General features: G+C 42.7%; 1 protein-coding gene across 1 annotated transcript; it reads right to left on the bottom strand.

The window, feature by feature from the left end:
* Positions 1–2156: 2156 nt before the first annotated feature.
* LOC144720258 (L-lactate dehydrogenase) lies at positions 2157–12912 on the bottom strand. The gene is made up of 8 exons (XM_078596848.1): positions 12749–12912; positions 8310–8457; positions 5801–5918; positions 5406–5579; positions 4956–5129; positions 4290–4407; positions 3793–3916; positions 2157–3145 (listed from the first exon to the last, which is right to left on the bottom strand). Exons 2-8 carry the CDS (start codon positions 8439–8441, stop codon positions 2981–2983), a joined length of 1005 nt encoding a protein of 334 aa, XP_078452974.1. The 5' UTR covers positions 8442–8457; positions 12749–12912; the 3' UTR covers positions 2157–2980.
* Positions 12913–14004: the final 1092 nt, after the last annotated feature.

The raw sequence follows: 14004 nt of genomic DNA, 5'->3' as shown, positions 1-14004 counted from the left end.
CACGATTTGTTATGCATGAAAGTTGCTCATCCAAGAACTAGTATTCAGGCTCCAGCCTGCTGAACCTTAAGACGTGACGACTTCGAGGTGACTGCGTGATTTGTCATACGAAATTATATTTGTGCATTATTATAGTTGTTTTGTAGAGTGATATTCAAAAGCAAGATTTGTGGGGAGTTCCCTTTGACAAGTCACCAGTCACTTCCCGTGGACTGTGCAGGGTCTGGTCATCTGTATTGCACTAGGTGGCGCAAAAGTCCAACTTTACTCCGATGTTGCATGCATCACCCATGATCCATCCACTGATGATGGCTGGTGTTCATTGGTTACAATGTAAGTGCCATTAAATGGTGTCCGTTAAAATAATGACTCGTGTAAATTTCGATTCAAAGTTTTCGTGACTGCAGGGATTCATATTGGTTCTTTCGGTAATGTCACGTAGATAGGAAAAAAAAGTGAATTAAAAAAATTATCACGACGTTTCGATTGCAACACAAGCAATCATCATCAAGTGTGAAAACCACAGCAAGAATTTTTTTTTTAAAAGTGCGTTTTTTTTTTTACCAGTGTTACGCTGATTTTAATCTGCCAGTCGCTCTTGTAAGGCAATTCTCGTTTTAAATTCAAAAAGCTTCGTTTAAAACTGTTGTATAGCATATATTTGTGGAAGCGGTGGCCAATTACCACGACAAAGTATAAACATGGAGTACTATCACAATAATAGTTGTACGCATATGATAATCCTGTATTGTCCTAACATCCAGTTTGCAAACCACGTATGTAACCGCTGGTACAAACAGTAATTTATACTGGTAGGAACCTGGTTACACCAGCCCACAGGGAATTATTGTGTCCGTCGTGCAGGGAGGGGCTGGGTGGGGAGGGGCTGGGTGGGGAGGGGCTGGTCAACCCGTGGTGCCCTTATAAAACTCAACGTTTAACCTACTCACGCCGGCTTGTGCCAGCCCTCACAGTCGGGCATATTTGCAGAATACACCACGCCGCCGTTGACCCTGGCCATTGACCGAGCAACCCAACGTTCCTACCAGCTCCCTCCGCAGGAATGTGTTTGGTATAGTGGCCAATGCGATATTGGATGCAGACCTCAAGCCACAGGAGTTCATGATCCACCGGTGCAACGATCCACACCAAACTAATGCCTGCCTACAAGCTGATTCCATCACTCTATTCCCTCAATTCATGCGGACTTGAGCAGGTTAAGACACCACCATCGGAATTCCCATCGATGGTTCAGCACTGCAGACAGTTGAGCACCACCTCGTGATTTTCAGCGTTTGCCAAGACCATCGATATTGATCATTGGTTTTTTACCCTTATATCTGGCAACAAAACTGACACCTTTTTTACAAGGAGTCATGTTTGCATTGACCACAATACCTGCAGTCGGAATGCAAAACAAAAAAAGACAACTCTGATAATGTATGCACTGTCCTTGAAATTGATTGGTCCACACAGCTTTTCTTAGAGCCTCGTCTCACATGGTGTTGGACCAGATGACGCCAAAAGGCGCACAACTCAAAGGCAATGCACCATCAGAGTATGAGAGCTCGGGTGAAGCATTTACACCATTGGAACCTCCTTTGCCAGTCGCAAAATATAATTGGTTTTTTACCCTTTAACTGGCAACAAAACTGGCACCTTTTTTAGAAGGAGTCATGTTGGCATTGACCACAATAGCTGCAGTCGAAATGCAAAACAAAAAGACAACTCTGATAATGTATGCACTTTGATTGGTCCACACCCGAGACAGCTTTTCATAAGAGCCTCGTCTCACATGGTGTTGGACCAGACGCCAAAAGGCGCACAACTCAAAGACAATGCACCATCAGAGTATGAGAGCTCGGGGTAAGCATTTACACCATTGGAACCTCCCTTTGCCAGTACCAAAATATGATTTTAAAACATATCTATTTTCTCAACTTCCCGACCCATTCAGACTCGCTCATCAATAACCACTTGTCACTTTCATCATTAATTCACACATCGTATTAATGTACCACCATCCTTCTCATCAACTCATCTTACTATTCTGCTGTACAAATTGTTAATTCTTTGAAGTGCCTTAATTAAGGTGCTTGTACATTAACAGGACAGTATTGCAAGTGAATGTATGAAAAAAAGATCACGCATTAGTGTGGTTTTTAACTAGTTTAATGACACAGACGCGCTCAGATATTCCATTTCTTGCAAAGGGTACAGCAATGCAGATTACGTCCTTGGGTTCAGCCTTATGTTTCAAAACGTGTGGGCATTTTCCACCACATACGTCTAGCACAGTTAACAGTACTTATAACTTTGTGTTGCATGTAGTTACACAGAGCAAAGCACAGCCAGTGGAGAGCATTAGTCAGATGTACTCAAAAGACTGCACAAACACATGATAACAAGTGCACATGCTCAACCAGTGGTATTGCAAACACTGAATGCGTGAAATATACTGACCAATCACATTTAATTACTATTTCAAAATGTTGATCACATGTATTTATTTATTACGATGTTAAGCTTATCACATTGGACACATTGACAAACATGAGTAGGTTTAAAAAATATGCACAGCCATTGATAAATGGACCAAAGTTCATTGCAAATTGGTGATTGATTCTGTTAATTGGATAACTATTTACGTTGGCGTGAGAATGGCAAGGTCTAGAACATTGATGCAAACTTTGTTTCCAGTACAGCACTCAAATAAAGTTATTGAAAATGTTCAGACATTTAACGTTTGTGTCACTACTTCTGCTGTTACAAGGGCACACAAGGTACACACATCAACATTCAAAAGGTTTGTGGTGACAAACGATTACACTGGAAGCCTAACACACAATGTGCAAAGCTGTGCTCACTTAGGCTTAGGGAAGTATATATGCCTAGCAGTGCCAAAGCCAGAAATGTTTCCTTTCTAGATTCAAATGCCCGACGCTCAACATTATAGAACGTCGAGTTTGCGACTCCCGTTTTAGAAGGTGAGCTCTTTCTGCACATTCCAGAGGGTCTCTGCACTCTTCTGAACCTGAGCCTCCTCTTCTTTCTTCAGGGTCTGGTTGATGATGTCAGTGATGCCCTCGGAGCCGAGCACACAGGGCAGGCTGAGGAAAACATCATCATGGACTCCATGCTGACCCTGCAACAAAAAGTGCAAACGCGTATTGGATATGGCAGCACTCGAAAGAGGTCTAAGACATCCAGATCACATAAATACATCTATCAATAATAATTGCCAACATAATATAAAAAAACAGCAGTGTGTGTAGTTATACTGGTAGAAACCTCCTGGTTACACCAGCCCACAGGGGATTATTGTGTCCGTCCATCGTGCAGGGAGGGGCTGGGTGGGGAGGGGCTGGGTGGAGAGGGGAGGGTGGGGAGGGGCTGGGTGGGGAGGGGCTGGGTGGGGAGGGGCTGGGTGGGGAGGGGCTGGTCACCCCGTGGTGCTCAACGTTTAACCCTCACAGTTGGGCATATTTGCGGAATACACCACGCCGCCGTTGACCCTGGCCATTGACCAAGCAACCCAACGTTCCTACCAGCTCCCTCCGCAGGAATGTGTTCATGCAATTGCTAGTTTTGTTCTCACTTAATGTGCAAAACTAACAAACTCCGATTAGACAATTAAAGTGTCCTTATAAATTCCACATGCACGTAAACAAGGCAACCACATGAGCAAAGTTTAAGGAGACACTCAAAATATTACATCTAGTGTCTCTGGCACAGCCAACGTGGCTTACACAGAGGTGGTGTGTGGTGCCGCATTAATTATATGAACATTACCTTGCAATGCGTGGAGACGGGGTGCACACGGCGCAGATTCTTCAGGATCGACTCTGCAAGGTCGGCCACGCTCAGGCCAATGGCCCAGGAGGTGTAACCCTTCAGCTTGATGACCTCGTAGGCACTAAAAAAACGTCATAAGTGGTCAATATGCTGTGCACAAAGAATCACTCGAATTTAAATATTACTCAGCAGAACATACCTTTTCAAACATATCCTTTATATTCTTAGGTTTTTTCGGTAAATTCACGTAGGTACCGAAAAAACCTAAGAATATGAATCCTTGCAGTCACGAAAGCTTCAAATCTAGAATTAATATCCTTTATACATTCATTACATTTTGACAGAAGTCATAAATGTTATACATGAACATAAAATGTTACCAATTTATTCAAGTTTTTTAACTGCATATTTTATAGTCTTTGTGTGTGCATCATTACATGTATAGAATTTTCAAGCACACGGATGTTAAATGTGCATAGTTAGCAGAAGCTTACCTGTCCACCACCTGCTTGTGCACAGACTTCCAGTCCTCACCATCCTTCGGCGTGCCGATGTCAGGGTTCAGGGACTGCAGGCCAACCCCGGCCACGTTCACGCCACTCCAAACAGGCACTGGCAGAACACAAGCAAAGCATGCTCACAATTATTACATACATATTGAATCATTGTAATATTCATAATTCAATGAATAGGTGCAAAGGATGGCATAAAACATGGTCGAGATTGTGTTTTCTTCTCTTGTATATTAAAACTCACAAATTTTCATGCAAAAGTTGTGACATTAAGTAATCTAGATGGGGGGGGGGGGGTAAACACACAATCCTAAAATCAATATTAGCTCTATCACAATGAGCCTTATTATAGCCACACAAGAAATCAAACTGTACAACTTTACAGCCCTTTATCAATTCACTGCTGGACAAAGACATCCCCACACCATGGACGTTATTTCATCAAACTTGGAGGGGTGAAGTGGGGGTGGGTACCAAATACTGGTTCAGATGTAACTGCCACAATAACGTTCACCAGTTCCAGGAATAGAACCAGGGTGGCCGGGCTCCAAAAGGTAGTGCACTACAACCACTGTGCCACTGCTCCTAATAATGAATATAAAATGTAATTGCTTGCTTGCAGTTGTGGGAGAACGGCCATTTTCTTACCGCTGGAGTCACCGTGCTCGCCGATGATCCAGCCGTGGCAGCTAGCGGAGTTGACGCCCAGGCGCTCGCTCATCAGGTAGCGGAAGCGAGCAGAATCCAGATTGCAGCCACTGCCGATGACGCGATGTTTGGGCAGCCCGCTCAGCTTCCATGCCACGTAGGTCAAGATGTCCACTGTCACGCACAAGGGAGAAAAACGCTGTGAACTCCAGTTGAAAAAAAAAATGTACAAAGACTAACCGCTTTACTCCATGGTGATCATTACGCAGTGTCAAATCGTGATCGCAAAAACTTTATCGTGTAGGATTGTGAAAACAATATTACTCGTTATCCTACCTCTTGTGACTCAAAGCAAAGGAAACTAAAATCAATAGCTGGGTACAAAGAAACAAGTGAACAATTTACGAAGAGCATGAGGTTGCCATCTCGCCACTCTTTGTAGGGCCTCACCGGGGTTGGAGACGACAAGGAGGATGCAGTTGGGGCTGTACTTGACGATGTTGGGGATGATGAACTTGAAGATGTTGACGTTGCGCTGCACGAGGTTGAGGCGGCTCTCGCCCTCCTGCTGGCGCGCACCCGCGGTCACGACCACGAGGCGGGAGCCGGCCGTCACCGAGTAATCTACACAAGCAACCGCAAGTGTCACTCGCAAATGCCTGGTCCATCAAGGAATACAACCTTGGCAAATATATATTTCATTTAAAAAAACACTGATAAAAAATATATACATTCAAAAGCAAAACATTTGAAAACCCCTTTTTAAAGTAAAAGGTTTTTAATTGCACTTGTCCATCTGTGAGGTGCCCAGTGTATTCTGGCGTCTGGTCACAATTAATACACACCCTTGTCAGCCACAATCTTTGCCGTCTTGAGGAAGAGGCTCCCGTGCAGCAGATCCATCATCTCTCCCTTGAGGCGGTCTTCGACCACATCCACAAGGGCCAGCTCGTCCGCCAGGTCCTGTAGTGCGTCACAACCGTGTCCTCAAGTCACCCTCAGTGTGCAAACTCACCACCGCCCACAATGCCAGAGGCAATCACGTACCAAGCAACCTTAAATATACGACACCCATAAGAACTGAACGCATGCCAACATTTTTAAATATAGCATTATGTCTATGAAGTACCAACAAAACACCATGACACATCTTGCACCAGCTACAATTTGGCTTATTAAAACGCTTTGGTGGCAAGTATTTACAATACTATAAAGTATTTTTTTTACATATAAAAAAAATTTTGGTCAAGTATCATATTTAAAATGGAAAAAGCTTGCTTCGAAACATTAACTATGAATCATTTTCAAGGGATTACTACAGTGGGTCACTCCTAGTGTGCATGACTTCCATTCACTTTCTGTTTAAGTGATACAAGGAAATGTGACTTTTACAAGGACATTCCTAAACAAAGTTACACAGAAATATAGACCTCAAGTCCATTTACAGATAATGCTGTATCTTTTAAAAGTATTTTCAGCAAACTCATAGCTCAGCGTGAAAAGGAACTTGTTTTTATACACATGACAAGCTTAAGCATGCAAACAAAGAAGCAGGTTGCTTAGAACTGCAAAAACGTTTCCCTGAGTACAGATTGTCAGGTCAGATTTGTAGAGACCTTGTAAAAAATATTATTCTGTACAACAGGTACAAAAGACCTACGTTCAAAGCTTTCATTTGCAAACACTACTCGATTCATAGCTAACATTATATAAATGTATTTATGATTATCACCTATATGTTTAACATCGCCCATTGCCATGCAAGTTTTAAACACAATGTGCATGTAAACATCACCAACAATTTTGAAGTGCATTGTGGTACTCTGGTCTTAAAACACCATTAAAATACATTTGAGCAAATGTGATCGATTGACGGCAAAAGTGATTCAGTCAGACAACTGTGGACCAATTTCCTCATTAGGACTCATCAGCACTTCAAAAGATGCTGATGGTTTTTGCATAGGTTGTTTTAAACGTAGGTATTTCCATCATTTCCAGATTTGAATATCACACGAAAACCAGCCTTACATTTTCTATTCAAATAATTGTTGGTGTGTCAAACAGGTTCAGGGACAAACTCTGATTTGCCCTTTGCATGGGTGGGATAAATAGCCGACAGAAATATCTGAGGTGCAGAAAGAGGAGCCATCTCCCAAAAATAGCCAATACGATTACCTCCTAATACAGCACCAGCAAGAAAGTAGAGTGAGAACATAAAATAGACACTGTACCACATTATAACCGACAAAGTATACCACTTTCACGACCCTGTTGATTGTCAAAGTAACACAATACAAGATGCAAAGCATCCCCTTAAATTGTAGATGCAAAATACTGCTAATAAATACAAATGTTTTGTTAAAAGTACACTTTTTTAATCAATGGCCCGTTTTTTTCAACTACAACTTAAGCATGGGTACTGCATTGTGTAAGAGGCCTATCATAATTTAGCAGTTGTGACTGTGGGCAGACTTCATGGAACAAGGCGTCGTGTTTATGCAGGCATTTGGCTGTTTGCCAGTCAGTGACCTCTGGTCGGGAAAAAAACGGATCACATGAGAAGAGCAGAACAGTCCATTTCACCAAATGGAGACGTATACAGTGCATGCAGTACAAATATAGCTACGTGAATAGTTACTTTATTTGTAAACGAACATACTTGCTCATGTGCATTATTAGAACTAACCTACATTTATTTCCTCTATGCTATGGCTGCTCCTACAAAATCTGGTTCGGTGGCTTTGTAGCTCATGACTACAATCTGTCAAACATGATTTACAGACACCATTGCAGCAGTACGATTAATATTCAACCAAAAGATTAGACTTTTAACCCATTTCGAGCATTTTAATATCAAACTTACTCGCGTTTGCAATATTCTATGTGCGAAGCACGGATGTAATGTTATAACATTTATGAAAATATTTATACAATGATAATGTTGTTTGAATGGTTTGTTTGAAATGGATAAGGGGACAATGTTTGAAACAGCAAGGATTAAACAAAAGCAAACAAAAATGGGGACAGATAAAGGGTTGCTAAAGGTCCAGATAAAGGCAGATTAAGGTCCAATATTGTACAATAGGCAATGAAATGTATGCCATTGTAGTGCGTATGTTTAGTGCATACAGATTCTTGGGTGAGAGCCCACAGGCAGCTGGCAGTAAAGGTCAAATTAAATTTAGGCCACGTTTGAAGCCTCTGGGGCCTCTCGTACCCCTTGGAATTCGTGGAGAGAAGTGGTCCCTTGTGACTCGAGTCGAGTTCCAAGGGACCACTTGTTCAAGGATCAGCATGGTAATGTTAGGGGTCGAAGTCTGAGGGTGTTGGTGTGTGTGGAGGTGTCCTTCTCACCCTGAGCAAGACGCTGATGGCAGCTGCCATGCCGACTTGGCCGACACCAACGATGGTCACCTTGCTGTGGGGAGGATCCCTCTCCTTGCTGGGCACCATCTCGTGGATCAGCTTTCCCTTGGTGGATGCCATGGTGTCTCAACTAGTTCTACAAAGACACAACCGGAGCAGAACTTGATTACAAACGCTTCGCACATGCATATACAAATTGTATTTATATACTGTACTATGCTTATCGATGCCTGTATCATTGCGTCCAAGGACAAGTGTTCTGCAAATCCTGTGGATGTATGTTTCCACAACCTCTAATCTGCAATTGCCGTGGGACATTTGTGAACGTGCACCATCATGCTTTGGCTGTACAAATTAGACGATTAACAGTGACATCTGTAGAAACTAAAATACCAGTGGCATGTCATACAATTAATGTAAGTTTTTTGCAGCTTTTCCAAGGTTGTGAAATGTGCATCCAAATAAGAAAATGTTAAATGCTTTACATTTTTGGTATCAAACTTCACAATATGCAATGGAATGTGAAATATGCATGCATTAAGAATGTTATCCACTCTCTAAATACTAGTGTAAGGGGCAGCTTTATAATTAACCCAAATTGAGATTGTGATAGAGTACTTGTATGTATATAGACAACAGTGACCCATATAACGATCAACTATTAATTATCAAGCTAAAAATTCCTGCATATAGGATCTTATTCATTCAAATGAAGCATGGACAGACAAAAAAAACTTGAGGGCAAGCCTTTAAATTGGATAACCGGTATTAAAACGCTCATACAGCGTTTTCTGCAGTGCAAAAATTGATCAGATGAACAAAGCAAAATTTCTGCTTACTGGTAACAAGACGTTCAGTACAGTGCATTGACAAGCCTGGCTTCTGTACCATGAACAGTGCCCTTACATTTGTTTTTTGGTCACATGCAATCTGCACAACAGTTGGTGTGACCGACAAGCATATATTTAACTTGCACAAGACAAAAACAACCGCAGTAATCTTTGGGGACACAAGCAGTAGGTTATATAACAACAAAAAAACAGTGGTCTGCTTGGTAGTCATTTTCTCTCTTGCCTGCCATGAATGATTACGGCTTCTGCTGCACGTACACCAATGTACAGTCAAATCAACTCCTACTCATGGGGCCAGTGACTCAATTTCCGTTATGACACAGCATGTAGACGTCAACTAACGATTAGTAACTGACAATCCAGGGAGAAAGCTAAAAATATTGCAATGGCTAGGTCTACATTTTTCACAGCATAAATGATGAATTAACATGTAACTTGCACAATAACTCGGTTAAATGTAGTAGTACATGTAATAGAAACCAAACACCCACTGTGCAAACCAAACCTGCAGTCATTGCGTGTTGCTCTGGCAAAGGGCCTCCATCACAATCAGTGGGGGGGCATATAATTGGCATCTGGTATTCAACAACAATCTTCAAAGGCGACAAATGTTGGGGGCCATATATCTAATACAATTACAACTTTCAAAATATTGTAGTACATTAGTATAGACTTGTGGAGGTAGTAATACATCTTGCTGGATAAAACACAGGTTATATAAATGTATTCCCTCGACTTATTTGGCACCGAGCCACTCCCTGAAGGTGTGTCCTTCGTATGGAATGTGGTTGTAACCTTTAGGGGACATGCTTATGGAAGCAAGAAATCAGCAAAATAGTAACACTTTCCACGTACCATAAAAACTGCTCCTACGCTATTCAAGCTACAAGCAAAGATAATACCCTAAGCCCTAATTATGTATGACGATTAGTTTCACATAATGGTAGGTTTTTACCCTTTTAACTGGTACAAAACTGACACCTTTATTCAAGGCATCATGTTTGCAATGACCACAACACAAGTAGTCAATAAAGCAAACAAAAAGAAGCAACTCTGATAAGGATAATAATATGCACTGTCCTTGAAGTTGATTGGCCCACACCCGAGACGGCTTTCTTTAGAGCCTAGTCCCCATTGGTGTAGGGCCAGATAACTAAATGTGCAAGCCATTAAAGTTACATTAGACAACCTCTTTGTAATATTTTGTATTGATGTTTCTACCAATCTGTTCCAAAAGTGCACTTCTCTTTTTTCCAATTTTAATTCTTAACATTTGCACAATTACACAATCTTATCTTATTGCAATATCACAAATATTACATGCACAACAAATGGCAACATAATTTTTTAAAGTATCTTGCACATACAAACTCTTCTTGATGGATTGATTTACTCAATTTAGGAAAAAAATTCCGATTACAAAAAACAATGTGCATATGACTTGGGTTTACTGAAGTACTATACTGATGATTTGACATTTAAGTCCTGCATGAATCCACTACTAAAATATGATTTTCCCACGCCATATAACCAATGGGAGTTGTCTGGCCATACTTCACCACTCCGGTCAGTGCGAGTTGGTGAAGGCGGGTAGACAGGACGGGGGGGGGGTCAGATATCACTGGCCAATGATATGAGTCAAGCAAATTACTCAGGGCGCGGGGTTCACATAGTTGCCTAAGTATCGGTGTGAATTCATTTAGTCCTCCAGCAAAAAGCATAGCCCAACCAAATAGCACAGGCCCTTCCCTTGCCTACGTGGCCAAAAAGGTGGGGTGTGTGCTTTTCAACAAAACTGAAATTCCAACAAAACTGAATTTAGACATGAATATTTTACATTTTATAAGTCTATGCAAATCAACGCAGGCAACGTTCATACATTTTTTTTATTCACAGGCAATGTTTAAACTCATACACAAAATTATATTTAAAATTCTGCTACTAAACCAAGTGTATTTACTTAAACCTATAAAAAAAATTCCAGGAGGAAAACACACCAACAGTAAAGTACTTGCAATGTACATCAAAATACAATAAAAAAAACTCAACTTTCTATTACATACAATTATTGTAATTATTAGCGAGGCAAAGAATATAAATTATCCAGTATTCTATTTCGTGATAGAACACAACGTAAAAAGAAAGTAAGCCGAAACATTTTCCACAATGACCAAGTGCCCACCCGTGATGTAAAAGATAACTAAATAATGAATAACCCCGAGCGCATAGAATGCCGGCTGGTCTGACATCCCACGCCAAGGGCGTTTATAACCCAGACGCCAGCTTGCAGCCTGACCTCCGGGAAGACATTAAAAGTCTAACATTTAGACTTTTTTGCGGAACAATTTAATCACCATTCCAGGTGTAAATTAACACTCTTAACATGACAAAACACACCCGCAAAGTCTTCATAGCAAATAGCTAATTAAGGGCTGCACAATGCTTAAGTAGGTCAACTCGTGCCCGAAAAAAGCAACTCTAGTGCACCTATATTTTGCCTGTTACGTTTCACTGCACATACTTTCTTTTAAGATTTATAAGAACGTATAGTCGGGACTTGTTTCGAACATCAACCTTCCTCCAACGTGGCTCCATTTCGTGTAGGTGGTGTTTGCTCAACCATCCTCCACTCGAAATTGTTCGCTGCAATCGACAATTCTGAAGTGCATGATGCACAGGACAATCCACTGCTAGATGAGGGTCTCCTCAAGCTGTGTCAGTCCTCGGGGCTATTTGACCATACTTCACCACGCTGGTCAGTGTGGGTTTGGTGGTGGAGAGGTTAGACGTGAGCGCATACCAATACAAAACAATGGATTATCTTCTTGGTTCTTTCGGTAAAGTCACGTAGAAGGGAAATAATAATAAAATAATAAAAATAAAACATAATAAAATACAATTCTCACAATGGATTATGTTTCACTGTCCTTATTGACATATCAAATGTGGCCCTAAACGAGTCAAAGTGAACCCATTTTTTTAAGGAAGACCTGGGTAACAACATAAATTGTGCGTTCCAATTAAACCATCGCCTTTTTATCGGAAGGCTCAATTCAACCAAATATATGGTTGTACCCCTGAAAAAAAAGCTTCATTGCTCATCGGATTCCTCCACTATAAATAAATATTCTGATCGCTGCAGGAGAAGCTAATGCTGGTTGAGGGCTTCCCGGTACGAGGCCACAACTGCAGCCGTGGTGACGATCTGAGCGCGATGCAACAGGACAATCATCGCAAGCCATCGCATAATTACACATTACCACAACTAATCGGCCTAGAAACGACGCCTCTCACCACACGCATGGCAGGCAGCGAGGTTGATTAAACAGGCACGAGTCAATGAAGCCAGACTTCACATAACGGGGTTGTTTCCTCTCTGTCACCGACAAAGGGATGAATATATAATAATTATTGTTGTTTTGCGAGGCGCAGAATGAACATTCCTTTGCGCAGAATCAGCCTCACAAAGAGACAAAAAATATACATTCGTTACTCAACGACGATGTGTGTGCGTGATTAGTGATTAACGCGATATAAATAATAACGCGGTGGCCGCTTGCTACCGCCCACACGTACCGGGGAACACGACGACGGTGAGAAGCAGAGAGGAGGCGGCTGCAGGCGGCGGAGCGGGGACGCGGAGTGCGTCAGAAGCGGGGGCGCGCGCCCTCCTCTAGCCCCGCTGACGTCATCACGCACGCGGGCGAGCCCCTCTCCCTCGTCGTTCGTGACGTCATCACGCACGCGGGCGCCTTCCTCTCGCCCCGCTGACGTCATCACGCACGCGGGCGAGCCCCTCTCCCTCGTCGCTCGTGACGTCATTACGCACGCGTGCGAGCACCTCTCCCTCGTCGCTCGTGACGTCATCACGCACGCGGGCGAGCCCCCTCTCCGCTCGTCGCTCGTGACGTCATCACGCACGCGGGCGAGCACTCTGCGCGCAATTCCGCTCAGGCCGTCATGACGTCATCACGCACGCGTAACCCCTCGGCCTCCACCGCCAACCCTCATCCAATCACGCGCGCGCAACTCTACCGCAGCCTTCGACCGCTTGACGTCATCGCGCACGGTGGGAGGGGGTGACCGCGCGTTGCCCCTCCCCCCCGCCGCCCCCCACCGTCGTAGCGTCACATCTCGCGTGACGTCACCGCGCACGCTGTCAATGCGACATACGTACGCCTGACGTCACCGCGCACCCTCATCGCACTGGGCTTCGTCCGCCGTTAGTTCGTGTGACGTCATCACGCAACACTCCCACCCCCTTCTTATCGAGCGTGCATCCACTTAGTGAAATAAATAGTGTCACAATATATTAATCTCCACATAAAAAAAATAAAGGCATTTCTTACACAACCCATTAGCCGGACGACCTTCTGGGAGTGCGTTTATGTTTTTTTTCATGTGGAAAGGATATGTGGAGACATCGCTTATTTATTTTGTAATTTATATTCTCGACAACGACAAACTACTCAGGGAACCAACGCTACAATTACATAACTTAAGCAATGCCTATACGGTAATGCATTGTAAAATTGTAACAATCAAACTGAAATACCATTCAAATGAACGATTTTGGTAAGGTGGTAAAGAGTAACAATTTTCCAGCCCAATGAACTCCACATTAAATTAATTCAGTACAGTGTTAGATGCCCTGGTGACATATTTTACCGTTCCCTTTTCATCTGGTGTATAGGTTGGTATCATGTTTCATGATGAATGGCCCTCACTTATCGAGCAAGCGCCTTCTATTCATATGGTCCACCTGTTTTCAGCCATTACATTTTTGTTAAGTCATTGCCCATTGATTGTTTCCTCTAGGGGGCCGTCCATAA

This window comes from Lampetra planeri, chromosome 8, assembly GCF_965212315.1.
Source record: "Lampetra planeri chromosome 8, kcLamPlan1.2.h2, whole genome shotgun sequence".
Classification (NCBI taxonomy): domain Eukaryota; kingdom Metazoa; phylum Chordata; class Hyperoartia; order Petromyzontiformes; family Petromyzontidae; genus Lampetra; species Lampetra planeri.
The sequence above is the reverse complement of the archived record's forward strand: the minus strand, read 5'-3'. Positions and strand labels throughout refer to the sequence as shown.